The sequence below is a fragment of the Sminthopsis crassicaudata genome, chromosome 2, assembly GCF_048593235.1.
Source record: "Sminthopsis crassicaudata isolate SCR6 chromosome 2, ASM4859323v1, whole genome shotgun sequence".
In the NCBI taxonomy this organism is placed as follows: Eukaryota; Metazoa; Chordata; class Mammalia; order Dasyuromorphia; family Dasyuridae; genus Sminthopsis; species Sminthopsis crassicaudata.
This window is the reverse complement of record NC_133618.1, coordinates 421,143,465-421,164,256: the sequence shown is the minus strand read 5'-3', so window position 1 is coordinate 421,164,256 and position 20,792 is coordinate 421,143,465. Positions and strand designations below refer to the sequence as shown.

At 39.6% G+C, this 20,792-nt stretch overlaps 1 protein-coding gene across 1 annotated transcript in view; it reads left to right on the top strand.

Annotated features, from left to right (window-relative positions):
* SLIT3 (slit guidance ligand 3) overlaps positions 1-19,482 on the top strand; it is a 772,880-nt gene extending 753,398 nt beyond the window's left edge. Inside the window, 6 exon segments of the mRNA XM_074292023.1 lie at positions 2,989-3,065; positions 3,068-3,106; positions 3,109-3,141; positions 8,087-8,372; positions 11,553-11,761; positions 14,359-19,482. Of these exon segments, the coding sequence (XP_074148124.1) occupies positions 2,989-3,065; positions 3,068-3,106; positions 3,109-3,141; positions 8,087-8,372; positions 11,553-11,761; positions 14,359-14,594 (880 nt within the window). The 3' untranslated portion in view covers positions 14,595-19,482.
* Positions 19,483-20,792: the final 1,310 nt, after the last annotated feature.

The window sequence follows — 20,792 nt, the reverse complement described above, 5'->3', positions numbered from 1 at the left end:
ATGGGATAGGTATGCTTTTATATGGCACTACAAATCTCCTACTGCCCTCAACACATTACCTGGTTGAATTAAGAGGGTATCCAGGATTCCCAGTAGGAAATCACTTTGTGGTGATCTCTCATCAAAAAGTTAAAAGCAGGCCAACTCGCTGCTCATTGTTTTCATGTTAAGACTGCCTGCCTGTCCCTCACACCCATCCTCAGTGCCAGGCAACCTGTGTAAGGTGCAGAAGGAAGCTCTGGGTTTAAATCCTGCATCGATCCCATGCTGCTCTTGTGGCTTTATTTAGGTATCTGTGAAATGAGGGGATCCAACTAGATGATATCTCCCTAAGGTCCTGAATAGCTTTAAATCTATGATCTAGAAGTCAACAGACTTGAATTCAGTTACCTTCTTCTATCATATTTGTAACCTGCAGATAACTTGTTTAACCTGGATGAGAATCAGGTACTCATTTATAAATGAGGATACTAATGACATCCTTGCTTCCTCACAGAGTTGTTGTATCAGATCTGGGAAAGCATTATTTATTTGTCAGACATTTAGTGTGGTGGGGGCTCCAAAAGGCCTGTGATCTCATCTCCGGCCAACTAACCACAGCATGTGGACCTGAGTCTAGAGAAGGGAAAACATCTCCCCCAGCAGGAGGCCACTTATTCAGCATCCTATATCCAGGAGGCTCCTTAGCCTCCCTGCGGGAACCTGGGTGGTGGGAAGGGGAGGGAGCTGGAGGAAGCCGCAGAGGAAGAACAGGTCACACACGGGCATTCTTGATGGAGGGTGGGAAGGGGCTCTGTAGGCTCACTTCACAACTGTGGCTTTCTGTCCTCCTACTCCTGCCAAGCCACCTTCTCCAAGCAGAAGCATCTGCCAAAACTGCAGCATTGTGAGTCTCAGGAAAGCAGCAGGGAAGGGGGAAGGACATTGTAAAATGTATCTTGGAACTAAAGTTGGAGAAGTGTTTGGTTTTTAATGTGCAAATATCTCCTTGTGTCTGATTATGGGTATCTATTACCCAGAGAATCTTAATATTATAGTCTTGGAAAGACTCTAGTCTCCTTGGAAACATCCTTGATTCTCTGGTTATCCAACCTCTGATCAAACATCTACAGTGATGAGGACTCACTAGCTCCCAAAGCAGCCTATGGTAGTCTGTCTGTTTTTGTGACTGTGTGCAGTATATGTATTGTATGTGCATGTCTGTGATTGGCTTCATTGTATATTTGTATGTGTATTAGGGAGGAGAGAGAATATTTATGGATATATGTGAATGTTCACATAAATATTTAAGATTAAAAATTAATGATAATCCCTGTCTTCTACCACACTTTCAATATTTTTCCAGGACTTTGCCACTCTTCCATTTATTTTCCTGCTCCTGTTTTGCATTACTAAGACTCTTCTAAAATAAAGTCTTTACAAAAATAATAGCAGATTTGAAGATTTGGGGGTCTACCTTTTATCAAAGGACTTCTTTAGAGAAAGTTAAATAATGACTTACCAGAGAAGTCTTAGTCTGGGTAACGCTGATCATAAGTGTCTGTGGTCATAGCACCCATCTCAAAGCATCCACTACCTTTTACACCTAAGCTATCCCAAACTCGATTTGATTCAATTCACTGTGTGTTTATTAAGGCCTCCTGTGTGGAAAAGTTTTTAACCATATCCCTCTCTTAGAGAAGGTCAGGATAATGAGTTAGCATTTGTTCCCAGATCTATTCTCCTGTCATCCAGCTTCACAAGTTTAGAGATTTAGACTTGTACCTTGGGAAAGGCAAGGCAGCAAACATTTTTAAGCATTTACTTTGTTCCAGGCACCAGGAGAATTCTGAGAATATAAATCTAAGCAAAAAGAAAGATGGGCCCTGCCTTTAAGGAGCTTAGAAGAGAATGCATAGAAGGGAGCTAGTGAAAGTTTTCCCCCACAGGGAGCTGGGTATTCCAGGGTTTGAAGATACCAAATTATGGAAGAAGTCACAGGGTGAGAAGACAATGGAGGCAAAAAAGAAAGTTTTGTTTGGGTCAAAATGAACTTGAATTTTACCGCAGAAAGAGCACCAAGCTAGTAGTGAGAAGATCCGTATCTTCATCTGTACAAACTGTACAAACACAGGGAAGTCATTTACCCAGGCTGTACCTCAGTATTCTTATCTCTAAGTGGAAATCCTGTAATACCTGTCCACCTGCCTGTGAGCTGTGTGGGAGGAGCCAGTGAGATAATAAATATAAATGTGCTTTGAAAAAGCTGAGGACACAAAACAAATATATAAGATGAGTATCTGCTAAAAAGAAGTGAACCTTTGTCTTTGTTGTCCCTGGAGCACTAGTAGTGCTTGGAATTAGTAATTACTTTCCATTTGTTTACCTGGTACTCTCACATTTGAGGGAAGTCCTTTAAGAGATCCACAGCAGAGAGGTTCACCCTCTGGATTATTTGAGCCGACGACCAATTTGTTAGTCTGGGGTCAGAAATAAAAAACGGGACCTGCAGTAGCCACTGACGCCTCCACCTAAAGCATGGTTCTCCCTTCTCTAGCTGGACTCCCAGCAGCCAACTCCCCCTCACAGTTGTAGAGGTTGTTCTAGCTTGAGTCCTCCCCTGCAAAAGGCTGGTGGAAAAAACCTTGAATTTGGAATCTAAGGATTTGGTTTTATACCCACGTGAGGCAAACAACTGGGCATTTCCTAGCCCCAATCTGGTGAAAGAAATGGGTGAGTAGGCAAAGGTAAATGTCATTTCCCTCCAACAAATGCAAAAAAAAAAAAAAAAAAGACCAAACTCCAAACATTTCCCCATCCAGCAGCACGTGTATACTAAGTGCTTAATAAATACTTGTTGGTTAAGTATTGGGTCAGTTTAAGAGCTCATCAGTTAAGGTGTGTAAGGGACAGACCGTAAGAAAGCGGTTTTACCACCGTGGCGTCTTAGCTGCCTCCTCATAACTCTCTTGTTTTCATCCTGTCCTCTCCCATTCCTTCCTGACTCAGTGTGGAGACTGTGAATGATGGGCAGTTTCACAGCGTGGAGCTGGTGGTGCTGAACCAGACCTTGAACCTGGTGGTGGACAAGGAGCCCCCAAGAGCTTGGGCAAACTCCACAAACAGCCGGCGTTGGCACCAATACTCCCCTCTACATTGGAGGTAAGAGCCCCAAACTCTGACTGCCCGAGAAACCACCTTCCTCAGCTACCCGACTCCTTTCTCCCTCCCAGAACAGCCTTTGAACCAAAGTCTCTTAAACCTCGGGCACGAAACTGAATGTGAAAGTCACCCACAATGGCAGCAGGGATAGGTTTCCGAACCCAGTGACCAAAAAGGAGGTTACAATTCCGGCAGCATTCCCCATGTTGCACCATGTGACTCCATTGCAGCTTCGGTCATGAATACACAACATGCAGTTTTCACTGCGCATGCATGAGCGCTGCCAGAAGCACTTTGGCTGCGATTCAAGTGGGATCCATAAAAATTTCTCAGATGAGAAGGAGTCGCCAGAAGAAAAAGTTTAAGAGTCTCTGGTCTGTATCAGGGCAGGACCATTCCCAGGAAGTCAAGCCACTAGACAGAGGGTCCAGTGGTTCAGGCCCCTGCTGTTTTTTCCCTTTCAGGAAAAGGGCAAGCGCCATAGATTGTTACCTAATCTTAATACATTACAATACAAAATATATGTATTAATATAAAATCCTTGCAAGTAGGGATTGTTTCTTTATGCATGTATGGGAAATATATGGAATATATATATATATATATATATATGTATATATATATATATATATATATAGAGAGAGAGAGAGAGAGAGAGAGAGAGAGAGAGAGAGAGAGAGAGAGAGAGAGAGACATAGAGTGCTTTGCCATTTCTTTCTCCAGCTCATTTTACAGATAATGAAAATGAGAAAAATAGGTTTAATTGACTTGCTTAGGATTAAGTCAGTAAGTGTCAGGTCAGATTTGAATTCAGAAAGATGAATTTTCCTGATTCTAGGCCAAGTACTCTGTCTACCGTACTCCCTAGCTGCTACAAATATGTACATATCAATATATGTATATGTATATATAACTATGTATGTGTCTGTGTGCACATATGAGTATGTATAGGTAATAGGTACATATACATTCATAAGTCCTCATATCCCCATTGACTGACACAAAACAGACATTTAATACAAAATAGACATTGACTGATTAATTGAATTGTTAAGCCCTAAGCACTGGGGATACAAATACAAAAGCAAAGGCATTCTGTGGAGAGGGAGCAGGGAGAGAGGAAAGGGGGCAAGGCCTCTGGCCAGAAGGAGAAGATACCAGAATGAAGCTGGCTGAGACTTTTCCTGAAACAGTGGTCTAGGAGAAGCAAGCACCAATCAGTTGAGTAAGATCCCACAATAAGTGTTCTTCTAGGGCTGGAAAGCTATTTCCGAGGAGGAGGAAGATAGGAGCATGCTGGGATAAAAATAAAGTTGAAATAAAACACTCTCTACCCTTAGGAAGTTTATAGTCTTTAGAGATTATTCCCAAGCTCCCTCAAGATATCTACCAAGAAATCTACCTCAGATTTACTCCAGACATGGCCAGTTGCCCTTTGGAAAGGAATATTCTACCATCCCCCAACTCATCCATGCTTCCAGCTTCCCTTGTTCTGATTCCAGCAACTATCAGAAGTAATGACATAAGACCAGATCACTTCTGTACTTCCCATGAAGATAGTAAGATAACGAGCCTGGCAGGAGATGGCTTGGAGAGCAGTAGAAAAAAAAAAAAAAAGACATCTTAGGGACCCACATGTGCAAAAATGTTTGTGGCAGCCCTCTTTGTAGTGGCCAGAAACTGGAAACTGAATGGATGCCCATCAGTTGGAGAATGGATGAATAAATTGTAGTATATGAATATTATGGAATATTATTGTTCTGTAAGAAAATGACCAGCGGATCGGTTATTAAACTAGATTCAATAAATTGTGGTCAGAGAACTTTTAAGGCCTCAGAGAAGGTGAGTTGGTAGAATTAGTTGATACTGCAAAGGTCAGTAGCCAAAGGTACGCTGATGGGCCTAGGAACAAGGACGGACTGATAGTAGTAATGGCTAGGAGAGCATGTTACAATGACTTTGAGTGAGTCACTTAATCTTTGGTGCCTCAGTTTCCTCATCTGTAAAATTAAGGGATTAGATTTGAATTTAGGTCATCTTAACTTGGGAGTCTGTGAACTTTTTAAAATATGTATTTTGAAAAGAAATGAAATGAAACGACCAGCAGGAAGATTTCAGAGAGGCCTGGAGAGACTTACATGAACTGATGCTGAGTGAAATGAGCAGAACCAGAACATTATTGTACATGGCAACAAGAAAATTATATGATGATCAATTCTGATGGACATGGCTCTCTTCAACAATGAAATGATTCAAACCAGTTCCAATTGTTCAGTGATTAAGAGAGCCATCTACACCCAGAGAGAGGACCATGGGAACTGAGTGTGAATCATAACACAGCATTTTCACTCTGTTGATGTGTGCTTGCATTTTGTTTTCCTTCTCAGATTTTTTTTCTTTCTAGATCCAATTTTCTTGTGCAGCAAGATAACTATATAAATATGTATACATATATTGGATTTGACATATATTTTAACATATTTAACATGTATTAGACTACCTGCCATTTAGGGGATGAGTTGGGGGAAGGAGGAAAAATCTGAAACAAAGTTTTGCAAGGGTCAATGTTGGAAAATTACCCATGAATATATATGTTTTGTAAATAAAAAGCTTTAATTTTATTTTTTATTTTAATTTTTTATTTATTTATAATTTTTTCACAGTATATATGCATGAGTACTTTTTTTATAATATTATCCCTTGTATTCATTTTCCCAAATTATCCCATCCCTCCCTCTATTCCCTCCCCTTGATGACAGGCAATCCCATACATTTTACATGTGTTACAATATAACCTAGATATAATACATATGTGTAAATACCATTTTCTTGTTGCACATTAATTATTAGCTTCCGAAGGTATAAGTAACCTGGGTAGATAGACAGTAGTGCTAACAATTTACATTCACTTCCCAGTGTTCCTTCTCTGGGTGTAGTTGTTTCTGTCCATCATTGATCAACTGGAAGTGAGTTGTTCTTTATGTTGAAGATATCCACTTCCATCAGAATACCTCTTCATACAGCATTGAAGTGTATAGTGATCTTCTGGTTCTGTTCATTTCACTCAGCATCAGTTCATGTAAGTCTCTCCAAGCCTTTCTGTATTCCTCCTGCTGGTCATTTCTTACAGAGCAATAATATTCCATAACCTTCATATACCACAATTTACCCAACCATTCTCCAATTGATGGACATCCATTCAACTTCCAGCTTCTAGCCACTATGAAAAGAGCTGCTACAAACATTTTGGCACATACAGTTCCCTTTCCCCTCTTTAGTATTTCTTTGGAATATAAGCCCAATAAAAAGCTTTAATTTAAAAAAAAAAAAGAAGAAAAAAAAAAGGAGAAGAAGACATCTCATTTTCACCCTGGGAACTAGTAAACTTTCTATTTTAGAAGCAATGTCAGATTGAAATTTTCGACAAGAATCTTAATAATTGGGAACTAACTGTTAAATTCAGTTTCTGTTTTCTCCAGCCCTTTATATTCTGTCCATAAAAGCCTCATGGAATGGCAGAAAGCACACAGGTTTTGAAATCAGGAGACACGGATTCTAATCTCAGGTCTAACATTCAATATAAAGTCTTTGATAAATCTCCAAACATGAGATTACTTGTCTGTAAAATGAAGTTAATGCCTCTCTCACCTACCTCAGGGGTCATTTGGGAGAATTAATTAAGATAGTACAGTGGTACCTCAGTGCTCACCAGCTTCAAAACTCTTTGAATTCTGTATTCCTAGTATTTCAGGCAGACAAAATGCTACAGCATTTCCTGCTTGCTTGGCACTCATGGAACTTGGAGGTTGTCTTGGTTAACCTGTAGGGATTCGAGTTTGGCCAGGAATCCTGCCCAGCACTGCCCACCTTCCCCACTATTACCCTCAGGCATGGGCAGCTCCCCCTCCCCCAGGGACAGCTGCCATGTGAGGGACTGGCAGGTGGAGCCCCTGACACCGGGACTGGCAGGTTGTGGGGCAGTTCCTCCAGGATGACGCGGCTGCAGCATGTAATCTCCCAGCTTCCACAACACTGGTATTGGAAGGAGTGGGAGCCCAGGCAGACGTGGCAGTATGGCAGAGGACACAACTCCAGGTTGTGGCCACAGTCCTGGACAGTGGAGGCTGCTGGACCTTAGCTTCCACCTCCACATCCAGCACCCCCTCCCCCGAGGAAGCTTGGATGATATAGGGTAGAGGAGAAAGCACAAAGGTCACTGTTCCTCTTAGAAAGTGACAGGTCAAGAAAAGAGGAGCTTGGCTGGTCTGGGCGGCCTTGTTTCTCCATGACTAGAAAGTCCCACTTGCCCTTTTGGGGAATTGGGTAGGAATGGTTAGACTACAGACTGGATATGTGTCCTTATGGGAAATATTAATTTAGTACTCAATTTCTGCCACTGGTAGTGCCTTCTGGAATCAATTAAGGATCAATTACTGAGGTGAGTGTACTGTCAATGCAGAAAAGACTCTAGAGGATAGAATTCGATACATTGATAGGGAAATGTAGAAGCAGCCAGATTACTCAGATTAGAGAATTAGCTCCCAAGTAATGAACAGTAAGCCATATAAGTAAATATGGCTTGGGGTGAAATGGGTTTGGTGGTTTATTTGGGGATCCCTTCCACCACAACATAATTCTGGGTAAGAGAGGAAGCATGGATTAGTGGATGAAGAGCATGTTCCAAAGCCAAGAAAATCTGGGTTCTAGTTCCATTTCAAACTTATACTGATGATGTGACTCTGGTGAACTTCAATTGTTCTCTGTATTTTTGATGACTCCCTAAAACTATAAATTGCAGAGAAAATGTGAATATTCATCAGGAAGGAGGACTTTTCTCATCAGGGACTTTGCTTTAACAATGAAATCCTAGGTTCAATTTGTATTACTGTGAGTTGGACTGCAGGAGCTGGGGCCAGGAGTAAAGGAGCTATATTTCTGTTTCCAGGAATACCCACAAGCACAGGCCTCTCAGCCTTGCGCCAGGGCACAGACCGAACCCTGGGGGGCTTCCATGGCTGCATCCATGACGTTCGCATCAATAACGAGCTCCAGGATTTCAAGGCCCTGCCCCAACAGTCCCCAGGTGTCTTCCCTGGCTGCAAGTCATGTACTATCTGCAAGCATGGAATGTGCCGTTCTGTGGAGAAGGGCAGTGTGGTGTGCGAGTGCCACCCAGGCTGGACAGGGCCGCTGTGTGACCAAGAAGCTGGAGATTCCTGCCTTGGCCACAGGTGAGTCTCTTGGAGACCAGGTGTACTGGACCTGGCATACTCCCCTGAGTTCACAGTTCTGCCTCTCTCCCTGCCTATGTAAGACCCTCACCCCTTCCCCTCTTCAGGGTCCTTAGGCAGACAAGAGAAGAAAGATGAATGGTGGAGAGAGAGAGAGAGAACAAATGAATGAATGAATGAATGAATGAATGAATGAATGAATATGCTCTGATTATATTGGAAGGTAATGAGGTTAGAATTCAGAAAAATGTACCCAGATAGTTATGAATAAACTATGACTAATGAAATTAATTCTCTAATGCAAGGACTAAAAATTATCTGTCCCAATGAATATTATTTCTTTCAAAGGAGTCTTTTGAAGAAGACTTGGAAAAGACAAGTATTTATTCAAAGATTCCATGGCACATTCTTTCAGATAGATATAAAAATATATATGAATATATATATATATATATATATGTATATATATATATATATATATATATATATACACACACACACACACATACACACATAGTCACTCAGTGATGGCAAAATGTCACCCTTTTAAAATGGATTGAATTTTAAGAAATAACCAGAAATCATTCAGAGCCCATAGCCAGTGAATCAAGATAGTCAAAATGAAGAATCCCAGATTTAAACTGAGTAGACCAAATAACTTTGTGACTTTTAAAATGGCTTTGCAAAAAAAACTGCAGAAAACTTATCTAGTGTTATTTTTAAAAAGAGAGACACATATAGAAGTTATTTTTTATGATCACAAAAACTGTAGAACAGTATGCAAGGCTGCTTCAGAATTTAAGGGCCAGGGGAATCGTTAACAATAAAAAAATGTAGACAATAACAAAAACTTTTTTAAAAACTTGATTACATGAATAGATGTTAAAAAATTATAAAAGCCAACATCATGATAAAAAAAAACAATTAGGAAGCAATAGAATATCAGAATTTTTCCTTGACACAGTAAAACATATATACCTTAAGCCAAGAACCAACATAATATGCAATGTACAAATATTAGGAGTATTTCTACTAGCATAAGTACAAAAATAAGATTTCTGCTTCCAGTGCTTTTATTTGACATACTACTAGAAATTTTAATAATTTCAATAAGACAAGAAAAAGATATTAGAGGTATTAACACTGGAAGAAGTCAAATGTAGAGATCAAAATAGTATTTGCAAATATCATGATGCTATCATAACTACAAAATTTGACTGTTTCAACAAAAAAATAGTGAGGCTAATAAATGAGTTCATAAAGGATCTGGCATGTAAGATTATCCGAAAATCATTTCTGTCCTCATTTACTAGAAATAAAGACTAAGAAAAAAACTTCACAAAAAGGAACCCTTTGTACAAAAACAACAAAAATATTTCAGAATTATCCTATCTAAAAATATACATAATCTGCAAAAGAATAGCTTGAAAAATAATGACTGAAGTAAAGAAAGATTTAAATAATTGCTGGGGCATCCAATGTTCATGGATGACTAAGATTAAGATAGAATGAACATACCCAAAACTAGTGTACATATTTAATGCAATATTAATTAAAATATCAAGGAATTTCCTTATTAAATAAGGGAAAAAAACAATTTTCTATTATGTGACAGAAACAAAAATTTTGTAATATTAAGGATAGGAGTTGGGGGGCAGATAGGGAACCTAGTAAAGAGTATCTTGCACTTCCAAATTATAATGCATATTACAAAGAGGTTATCAGAACTATATAATATCTAGAACAAACAATAGAGAGTCAGTAGATCAGTAGGATAGAATAGATAGTACAGATATCTAACTAAATATGTATAAAAGATTAGTGTCTGGTAAACCTAAAAGAAGCAAAATAATATAAAAATTGATATTAAAAAATAAAATCAGAGAAAATTATTTGATGTGCTAGAAAATAGGTAGTAATTTGATAGAAAATGGATTTAGACTACTAGCTTATATTTTTATATCTGAATAAATTACAACTAAATGATGGACAAGCATAAAAAAAACTATTTTAAAAAATAAAAGAAATGTTCTTATCTCCATGAAGGGAGATTTTTTTTCCCCAATCATTAAAATTAAGTTATAGTATACAACAAAAAAATCATTATATTTAAAAGAAAAATGTCAGATTGGGGAAAATATTTATGGTAAATATGGTGGATAAAAAAATGACTGTTAAAGAGGAACAGTTCACATGGTGAGAAAACAATTTTCAAAAGAGGAAATAGATTGTTAGTAATTTTTTGAGAAAAAAAGCTACAACTTTATTAATAACTATATATACAAAGAGAGAGAAAGGGAGAGAGAAGAGATCCATTCAAGATATTCATAGCAGATTTATATGTAACTACAAAAATATGGAGAAAGCCAAACTATCTTATAGTATAGTGCCTGGCACATAGATAGCATGCTCTTAATAAACGCTTGTTGACTGAGAACGGCAGGAGATAAGTTTAATATTGTGCCATTAAGATGTAAAAATTTGAGGAATACAAAGAAATCTGGAAAAAAATCTTTATGAAATAATACAAAATGAAAACAGAACTAGAAGACTAGAGGAGGGGCAGCACGGTGGATAGAGCACCAGCCTTGAATTCAGGAGGACCCGAGTTCAAATCTGATCTCAGACACTTAACACTTCCTAGATGTGTGACCCTGGGCAAGTCACTTAACCCTAATTGCCTCAGGATGAAAAAAAGACTAGAGGACACAGTAAGAGTATGTATAGGAGAAAGCAGAGAAGAAAAAATAAAATCCTGATGGAACATTAGGGGAAACTGACTAATTGTTAAGAAATTGTGTACATTGACATGACACTGTTGAAATGTAGAGAGTTGCAATGCAGGTTTAAGTAGCTGTATTGTTCAGTGTTAAGTTTTCCTTTTTGTTTTAAAGAACAGGACATATTCTCATATACACGTTTGGGGAAGCAGTTAGGCACCCCGGTTTATAGAACTCCTAATTCTAGTACATGAGAATTTCACCATAGCCACAAAAGCGTTTCCTGTTTAAGGAACTCTTCAAGCTTCCTTGTCCTTCCTTTTACTTGTCCTTGTAAGCCTGGGCTCGAGGGTTGAACGGTGTGCTCTCTGAAAGTGCTCCTGACTCACTTGACCTATAAAGGGCCCGACTGGTGCTAACCCATACCTCTTCTCTCCTTCCCAAACCCCATCCTTCTCAGGTGTGTCCATGGAAAGTGTGTGGCTTCGGGCTCCACATACACGTGCAAGTGTGCTGAGGGCTACGTGGGAGCCTCCTGCGACCAGAGGAATGACTCAGTCAGCCCCTGCAGGGACTTCAAGTGTTTCCATGGCCAGTGCCGCATCTCTGAAAGGGGGCAACCCTACTGCGAGTGTGAGCCCAGCTTCAGCGGGGAGCACTGTGAACGAGGTGGGCTGTCCTTGAGTCCCTGGGATCTGAGGGACGGTCCTTAATAGAGGGATGGGGAGAGCATCATTCCAGAGGCCCTGACCTACTGCCTAGATAGATGAGGGTGATCTCTTTGGCATTTAACTCTTTTTAAAATGAATTATTATGACTCTTGTTTTTACATCATCTTTATTTTCCACTGTATCTAACTAACCCCACCACATCCCTCCCTTGTAATAAAAGACAAAATAAGAGAAAGAAAAAAAGTTTAGCAAACCAAGCACCCAATCAAAACTTTCTGACTTATATGCAGTATTCCACACCCATGGGCCTTCCTTTCCGCAAAGAATTGGAAAAAGATGTCTTCTCATATTGCTTTGTGGCCAGGCTTGGCCATTATAGTTTCACAGCATTCCATTTCAGTTTTATTATTGGCGTTTTCATTTACTTTGTTATAGTCATTGTACATATTGCTTTCCTGGTCCTGCTTATTTCACTTGGTATCAGATTACATTTATATATGTATATATTTATATACCCATACTTCTATCAATTCTTACAACACAATAATAATCCATTAGGACCTTAAATTGATTAGTCCATTCCCCAGTCAACGGGTGTCCATTTTGTTTTCCTTTCCTTGGCACTTATTCGAGAGTTGGAGATCTTTGTAAGCTGTTTAAAATCCCACCTAAAAGCTTACTTCAGGATCTAAGGTTTCACTGCCCATGGAAGCACTAGAAATATCTGGGTATTAGGTAATAAAGACATAACATCCTTCAAGAGACATTTATCAAGTTCCTGATTTGTGCTTTAGATAAATAAAAGTAAATTCTTTGGGATCTTAAAATTTACAAAAAAAAAACAAAAACAAAAAACAGAATCAACAACAAAAAATCATAAATAAATAAAATCAAGAAGGTAGCTAAATAAGAGAGCTATTGAAAAAAACTTGCTAAGAATGAATCTTAATTTGTGAGATGCCCACCCTGAGGAAGCAACCTATAACATCTCTTGATCCAGTTCCAACTGCCATCAATCCTGTCAGAATCTGACAGTTGATCAGGTTCTCTGTCCTTCTGGAAGATTCTATCATTTCATCTTTGTGTGTTCCTTCTACCAAAACAGATCAGAATACATCTCTGTGTGAAGATATTGTTTTCAAGTCATAGTAGCCAGTTTAATGTGTGATCAAGGCTCCTGGTGAAGTCTCTCTGAAGTTAAGCCATATTTGGAGGCTTTCTGTATGGTCTCTGCCCAGGCGTATGGGCTTCCTCATAAGATGGGCCCAGGGTCACTACCACTCCATGACAAAGCATCAGAATAGCATGTTCTCCTTAACAGTAAATTGTTTCTTTTGATTGGTGCCCCTGATGATCAAAACTAACTTAAAAGATACCCTCTCTTTCTAAAACTGGCCTCTCTTTTTTCAAGATATGCTTTGTCTCCCAGAAACTAGGATTGCTTCCAGAGGGCCCATTTTTCTTCAGTCATACAGGCTCCCTCTGCTTAGAGCAGAGGCAGAGCCCTATGTACCATCCATTCTTAATATCTAGCAGAGAGGGAGTATAATATAGGGAATAGGATTGCTAGGATTAGAGTCCCAAAGACCCTGGGTTCAGCTCTTTCCTCTGACACTTAGGAAGTACGTGAGGCCAGACAGCAATCTGCATTGCTGGAGGGAATTTTTTACATCTAAGGAGTTCTCCAGTACTTCACAGAATATTTGTATAGATAAGTCAAAATTGTGCTTTAAGAAAAAATTTAACTCTTCTCTCCCGCCTTTGGGAAGAGGGATTATAGATGTGGAACATGGAATTCAGTGCCAGATTAATGTGATAGTTTTGTCAAACTGATGGTTTTTCCACCCCTTTCTTCTTTATTCATCGGCTCACTAGCCAGGGGAGTGAAAAGGGCTATATTCAGAAATGAAAATGATATAATATAAAAGATGTCAATGAAAATAAGATTTTCATGAAAATTATTTACAAAAAAGGAGAAAACAGTTTTTTTTTTCCTTTTGACTTGATTTTTCTTATGCAGTGTGATAAATGTGGAAATATGTATGGAAGAATTGTTCATGTTTAATATATATTGGATTACTTGCCGTCTAGGGAAGGGAGTGAGGGAAGAGAGTGAGGGAAGGGAGGGAGAAAAATTTGGGACACAAGGTTTTACAAAGGTGAATGCTGAAGACGATCTTTGCATATATTTTGAAAATAAAAGGCTATTTTTAAAAAAATAAATAAATAAATTGGAATCACTATATTTAAAAAGGGAGAAAATCTATATTTAAACACACTTAATGGAATTTGAGTTTCATGTCCACAGATAACTGTCCACAAATCCCTCCTCAATGTCATGATCAGGCTACTGACTCCATTTTACTTTGATTGTCAGATTGAGCTTAAAAGCATAGGGTCTGGCGACAAGCAGCTTGGTCGAAAGGTGAGGCAGAAGATGTGCACCCTGCTGCCCACCAATGGCAGTTACCACCCCCAGGCATACCACCCGTCTCCAGAAAAGAATGTACAGAGCTTCAGTGTCATTTCAAAATTTTTCTCAAACCTGTCTGGCCAGCCTGACCAAGCTTGTGCCCGCCTCCTTTGTCCCTACAGAGCACCCATGCCAGGGGGAGGTGGTTCGAGAGGTGATCCGCCGGCAGCAGGGCTATGCATCATGTGCCACAGCCTCTAAGGTGCCCCTGATGGAATGTCGCGGGAGCTGTGGCTCCCACTGCTGTGTTCCCACACGCAGCAAGCGGCGGAAATACGTCTTCCAGTGTACAGACGGCTCCTCGTTCGTGGAGGAGCTGGAGAGACATGTGGAGTGTGGGTGTCAAAAATGTTCCTAATCCGTCTCCCCCAAGTCTCCACCACTGTGAGGAGGCAGAGATTGCCAGACATCGGCTCAATGGGGATGTCAAGCATGGGACTTTGTTACTTTGAGTGAAGAGGAAGAAGAAGAGAAATATTAAGTATATTGTAAAATAAACAAAAAATAGAACTTATTTTTATTATGGAAAGTGACTATTTTCATCTTTTATTATATAAAATATCACACCATTTGGGTATATGTATCATATAGTGAGTTATTTTTACTGAGGTTTTTGTTTTGTGTTGTTGTTGTTTTTTTAACAGTTGTTTAAAATTTTAAGAAAATGACTAATAAAAAAATTTTAAAGGATAATAAAGAAGTCATAGCCTACCCAAGAAGTAGGGGAAATTTTATATGCTTATACAACAGTACCATGTCAGAGGAGACCCAGTCAAGACTGAAGTCCTGGATGGGAACCATATAGGAAAACAGAAGAAAAATATCTTTCCCTTCCTTCCTTGCTTGCTTCCTTCCTTCCTGAGAACCACCTAGATCCCAGGAGAAACCATACTAACAGTGTTCCATATTCTACATTTTATCTAGATATTCTCCTGAGTTTTTTCCTGATCTCGCCCTTTCTATTCCTTGTATTCTGATTTGGTCTCAGGCCTTTCCTTCACCTCCTCACCTCATCTCTAGACCCCAAAATTCAAGTAAGTCCAAAAGGCCCTGTAGCTTGATAGCCCTTTCCCACCAGATGTAGGTTATTCACTGTTTCAAGCCATAGCCTAATGGACTAATTAAGTCAATCAACAAACATTTATTAAATGCTATGTATCAGGCACTGCACTAAGTAACCACTAGAGATAAAAAGATAGGAAAAATTGTGGATCATGGGCCTTAGAGCATCTTTCTGAGGACTTGCTAATCATCCATTCTGTTCAAGTCTCCCCAAAGAGCTCTTTGGGCCAGTAGGTTAGAGCCAGCCTCCTCTGTTTCACGTACTAGGGAGCAGGCAGCCTGTGTGGTTGGTATGGTTCAGAAATACCACAGAATTATAGAACTTTATAGCTCTTTTATTCCAACGCCTTCATTTTACTGAGAAATGTCACAAGGAACCTGGGGACCACAGAGGGAGAGTAACCCGCTCATAGTCACACAGCTAGTTAGCAAAAGAACCCAGGAGCTGGAACCCAAGTCTCTAGATCCATGAGGCTTTTTCAAAACTTTGCCAACTGACAGAGCAACTAGAAAAAGCATAAAATGCCCTCTTTTTACTTACATACACACTCCTTTCTTTTATCTCACATCTGTCAAATTTTTTCTATCATAGATCCAAGAAGTTACCTGAAATGACTAGGAAAAATGCTGTCCCTGGGGTACTCAGCTATGTTTCTAGTATGGCTAGATCAGCCATGTGACAGATCCTCTGAGAAGGTTAAAAAGAGGTGTCAGGCAACTCTGGGGTAAAGCAATTGGCCCAGATCCTATCTTTAAAGGCTATTTCTCTGACTCAATAACTAGTTCTAATATAAAAAAGGGGGAAAATATGCTTTATGACAATTATATAAGGGTGCCACTGCCCCATAGGAATTTGTGCTTTGTTTTTTTATTAATGGACTGTCATATTCTGATGTCATTTTAAATAAATGGTTGGGTTACAGAGGGGCCATCACATGCTTTGATGAATACTGTGACTTAGGCCCATTCTATAGTGTGGTTTTCTTATTCATCTTATTCTTTCCCTATCCTGGAGCTTCTGAATTGGTTTGTTCCCGCTTTGGCAACCCTGGTATATAAAAGAATCAGGAGGAAATTGAATGCTTGGCTCTGAGACTAGGGAATGGGGAATGGTGGCTGGCTATTAGGAAAGAAAGCTCATGCCCAAAGCAAATGAAATTTCCGAGGAGCCTGGCTTCTGGGTCTGAGAGACTTCATCTGCCCACCATAGAGACATGCACACAGTGTGACTCGAGTAACCACTATAAAGACTAGGAGCAGAGGAGGACAAAGGGGCACACTTAATGTGGAGGAAGTTTGTGGTAGGAGTAGACTGGAGGTGATGGGGAACTGAAGAGAAAGCTGGAAGGGTAGGTTATGGCCAGATTCTAAAAGACCTTGAATGCTAAGGGTTTTTTGTAGGGGGGGGGGGGGGCTGGAGTGGGAAGGGGGGAGGTATCTGCAATATTTTCTTGTGCCTAATTAAATACATTTTAAATTCCCCTCTGACCTTGGAGTGGGTGATTCATTAAGCTAGTTCATTATTCAATTTTATGGGCAGGAGGCCTTGTATATTCTCATTTGTCACTGACATCCTTCAGACTGGGCCATGCTGAAAGATGCCCAGTGCATCTGGCATAAGCTCTGGAACTAGTCCAAAGTGAGCAAGGATGTACAAGCAGACAGTGGATAGCCCCCTTCATAGTATTGGAAGGGAGATTTTTGAAAAGCATCCGTGTCAGGGGCTAGAGGGCACACAGGACAACTCCAAGCTTCCAAAGGCTCCAGCTTAAATTCTAAAGGTCGTTTCCCAACACCATAGCAGATGATCTTGTTTTAATTTAATTTAGCTCTAATCAATAAACATTTATTAAATGTCTTCTATTTGCAGAGCACACATTGAGTACTAGGAGAGATAAAAAGATTAAATGAAAACATGGCTTTTGTCATTGAAATTATAGAAACACTTATAGAGATAACTATAACATGTCAAGTCCCTGAAAAATGAAAAAGGGTTACATGAGTTCTAAAGGAGGGAATTATAACATGAGGTTTCATAAAGGTAGTCTGGCATAGTGAAAAAGGAGCAGAATTTTGAGTTGGAGGACTGGATTTGAATCTCAGCTCTGACACATTAATCGGTATGACTTTTGGCAGTCATCATGAGACCCAAGTTCTTTCGTATGCAAAATAAGGCAACTATAATTGATCTATACAGGTAGTTCCAGGCCTAGACCTTATGATGCTAGAAAAGGTATTTGAGCTGGGCTACCAAAACAGGGAAATTTCGATTGGGGGAAAGACAACATTCTACAGTTTAGGGAGAAGCTTGAGAAAAAAAATCTAAAAGTTAGAGAATCCAACGTGTACCCAAGAGAGGATGGGAAGGAAGATGGCAAATTGTCCAGTTTACATAGAACATTGAGAGAATAGAGGATAGTATGAGAAAAGAATGAAAAAGTAGAGTGACCTCAAGATGATAGAGAGCTGGGATGCCAATTGGAGTCTAAATTTCACTCAGTTTAATAGGGAGCCACTGGAGAGATTTGAACATAGAAGTGATATGACCCATTTCTATTGATAAGGAAGACTAATGTCTTACAGGTTTAGTTTTGTTTTTTCTGTTGAAGCAAGAGCCCTGATCCTAATGAACGTAAATGCCAGAAGCCAGGAAAGGGCATTAATTAAGAGCCCTAGGGATTAGTCCTATAGGTCAATTATTTTCAAACTTTTTCATCTTAGGATCTCTTATATTTTAAAAACATTATTAAGAACCAAAAAGAGTTTTTATTTATATGGGTGATTTCTATTGACATTAACTATATCAGAAATTAAAACTGATCATTTTAGAAAATATTAATTCATTAAAAATAGGCTCATGTTTATATAACATTTTTATGAAAAATAACTTTTCAAAAGCAAAAACAATTTAATGAGAAGAGGCATTGTTTTACATATTTTTGAAATTTTCTTTAATGTCTGGCTTAATAGAATACAGTTGAATTCTCATATCTGCTTTGTGCATTCAATCTGTTATGTTGTTTTCATTAAAGTATATAAAGAAAATACAGCCTTCCACAGATATGTATTTTGAAAAGGAAGTAGTATTTTAATAGACAAATGATGTCTTAATATTATTGTGAAAAGAGTTGTCAGCTCACAAACCCCCTGACAGAGTCTCGGGGACTTTCAGGGGTCCAAAGACCATGCTTTAGGGACTATAATTATGTTCTTTAAAGTGATATGACTTTATATCATAGTGCCACTACCCTGTATGAACTTGTGTTTTGAAAACCACTGCTTGAGGCCATGGTCCTTTGCTCCATCCCTAGTGCAAAGACTTGTCACAAGAAGGACTGGGGTAGACCTATTTGCAGGAGGCCTACATGGCTATTTGCAGAAGCCATGGGGACCACGTTTTCTCTACCTGCACTTTTTATTGACTTTGCTTGCAATGAGTCCCACCTCAGGGCTGGTTTTACCTTGCATGCCTCAAGCTGGATAAAAGCCAGAGATAAGCCATTGCTAGCCATGCTCCTTACTCAAAGACTTATAATGGTTTCTCTTTGCCTGTAGGATAAAGTCCAAACTTCTCATTCTACCTTCAGAGTAGCTGATACATGGACCCATCCTGTCCTTTCACACTCATGTCTCACCTATTCCGTGTAGACCAGTCTCTATTGTTCCCCAGACTGACCTGCCCATTTTCTACTTCCACGTCTTTGCTGCTGTAGAGATGCCTGCTCAAATTGTACAAGACTTTCAAAGCCCAATTTTAATCCCACAGCATGAGAGAGTACTAAAATCATAGATTTAGAGCTAGAAGGGACTCCAGAGAGGTTTCTGATTAGGCCCCAAATCGCACAAGTTGTAGGTCATTGAGCCAATGTTTGAACCCAGGTTCTTGGGATCCTAATCCAGGGCTCTTTCCATCATGCTGTGCTTTCCTTGACCACTCAAACCCATGCTGCTCTTTCCCTTCTCTGAATGCCCATGCAGTAATTGTTTGTATCACTCACCTTGGCATGTCATCACTTACTGCCGTGCTCTGTTATTTCACTGTTTTAATAGGTGTTTTTTTTATCTCTCCACAAAGACTGTAAGTTCTTTAAGGACAGGGAACTTATACTTCTCTTTTACTTCTTATAGCACCTGATACAGTGCTGAGCACATTGTAGGTGCTTAATAAAGATAAATTGAATTGAGTTGAATTGATTTGAGTTGAATTGAATTGAACTGAATCAAAAAATATATTGGAAGATATCAACAGATCTTTCCGGGATAACTCAGCCAATGCGTAGAAACAATAGTGTTTGCTTTGATGTAGTGTTAAAAAAATAAAAATTTTTTAAAAAAAAGCAAAAAGTACCCACATCACTAACTTCCTGAATCTTGTTGAAGGCCTCTCTGGGCCTGATGGAGTGCCAGGCCTCCTCCTCAGAGATGGGGTACTGTGGTTTTTTGCTAGGGGGAGCTATTTGCTAGATCCCTTGATTGTCCATATCTCCACATGAGCCTAGTGCCATTTGTTTTCCATTTTCCCAGATGTATATGTTCAGGTACCTTTTGAGGCAGAATTAGGGCTTAGAGGTGTCCAGTTTCTTCTCAAAACCCCCTTCTTTGGGAGGGGCATATCATTGCCAAAAGGGACCCCAGACGTAGAGGACGATGGACCTTTAGCTAAAAGATACCTTTCTAATTCATAATTTTACAGATGAAGAAACTGAGACCCAGTGAGGTTAAGTGGCTTTCCAAAAGGTCACACAAATAGAAAGTATATGATTTGATTTGAATCTAGATCCTCTGACTCCAGAAGCATCAGTTCTAGGAAGTAGAGATCAAAATGTGGGGAAAAAAATGTTTATGGCTAAGAGTTACTGACTCAATTTCTACTCTCATTCTTTTCCTTGGAAACATGCATTTGACACGTGAAGCAAAGTTCTGTGACTCATAAAGCCCTTTTAACCCCATATGAATAAAGCAGCATCCTTCCTACATTCAAATGGAATACATGCAATATGGTGTGAGAGAAAGGGCACATGGCAGTCTCATTGAAACTACTATTAACTGAGACTCATCAAACTCCAGGAAGCTCCTGTTTGCCAAACTTTTTTCACCTTAACAATGGCAGGTTTCGCTTGCAACATCTCTAGATTATGAAATCAAAATGTAAACAAGTCTGTGCTCTGTCAAAGTCTTGAGCACTCCACGCTTGGCTTGTGATCCCCAATCCCTGCCCTACAAGGGGACAACAACAAAAGGAGAGGCGTTTACCCCTCATTTTGGGCCCGGGTTACTTGTCTTCAGAGAGGCACTGTGGGGCCGTGGTTAGGCCCCGAGTCCTAAATCTGCCTCAGACACTTATTCTCTGTTTTACCCTGAGCCAGCCCCTTAGCATCTCTCAGCCTCAGGGGCCTGTTCTGAAAGTTGGGAACAAGTGGCCCTGTAGGTCCCTTGCCTCTGTGTCTCAGAGTAATGAAAATCAGGCCGACCTCCCTGATTCCTAAGTGACGTG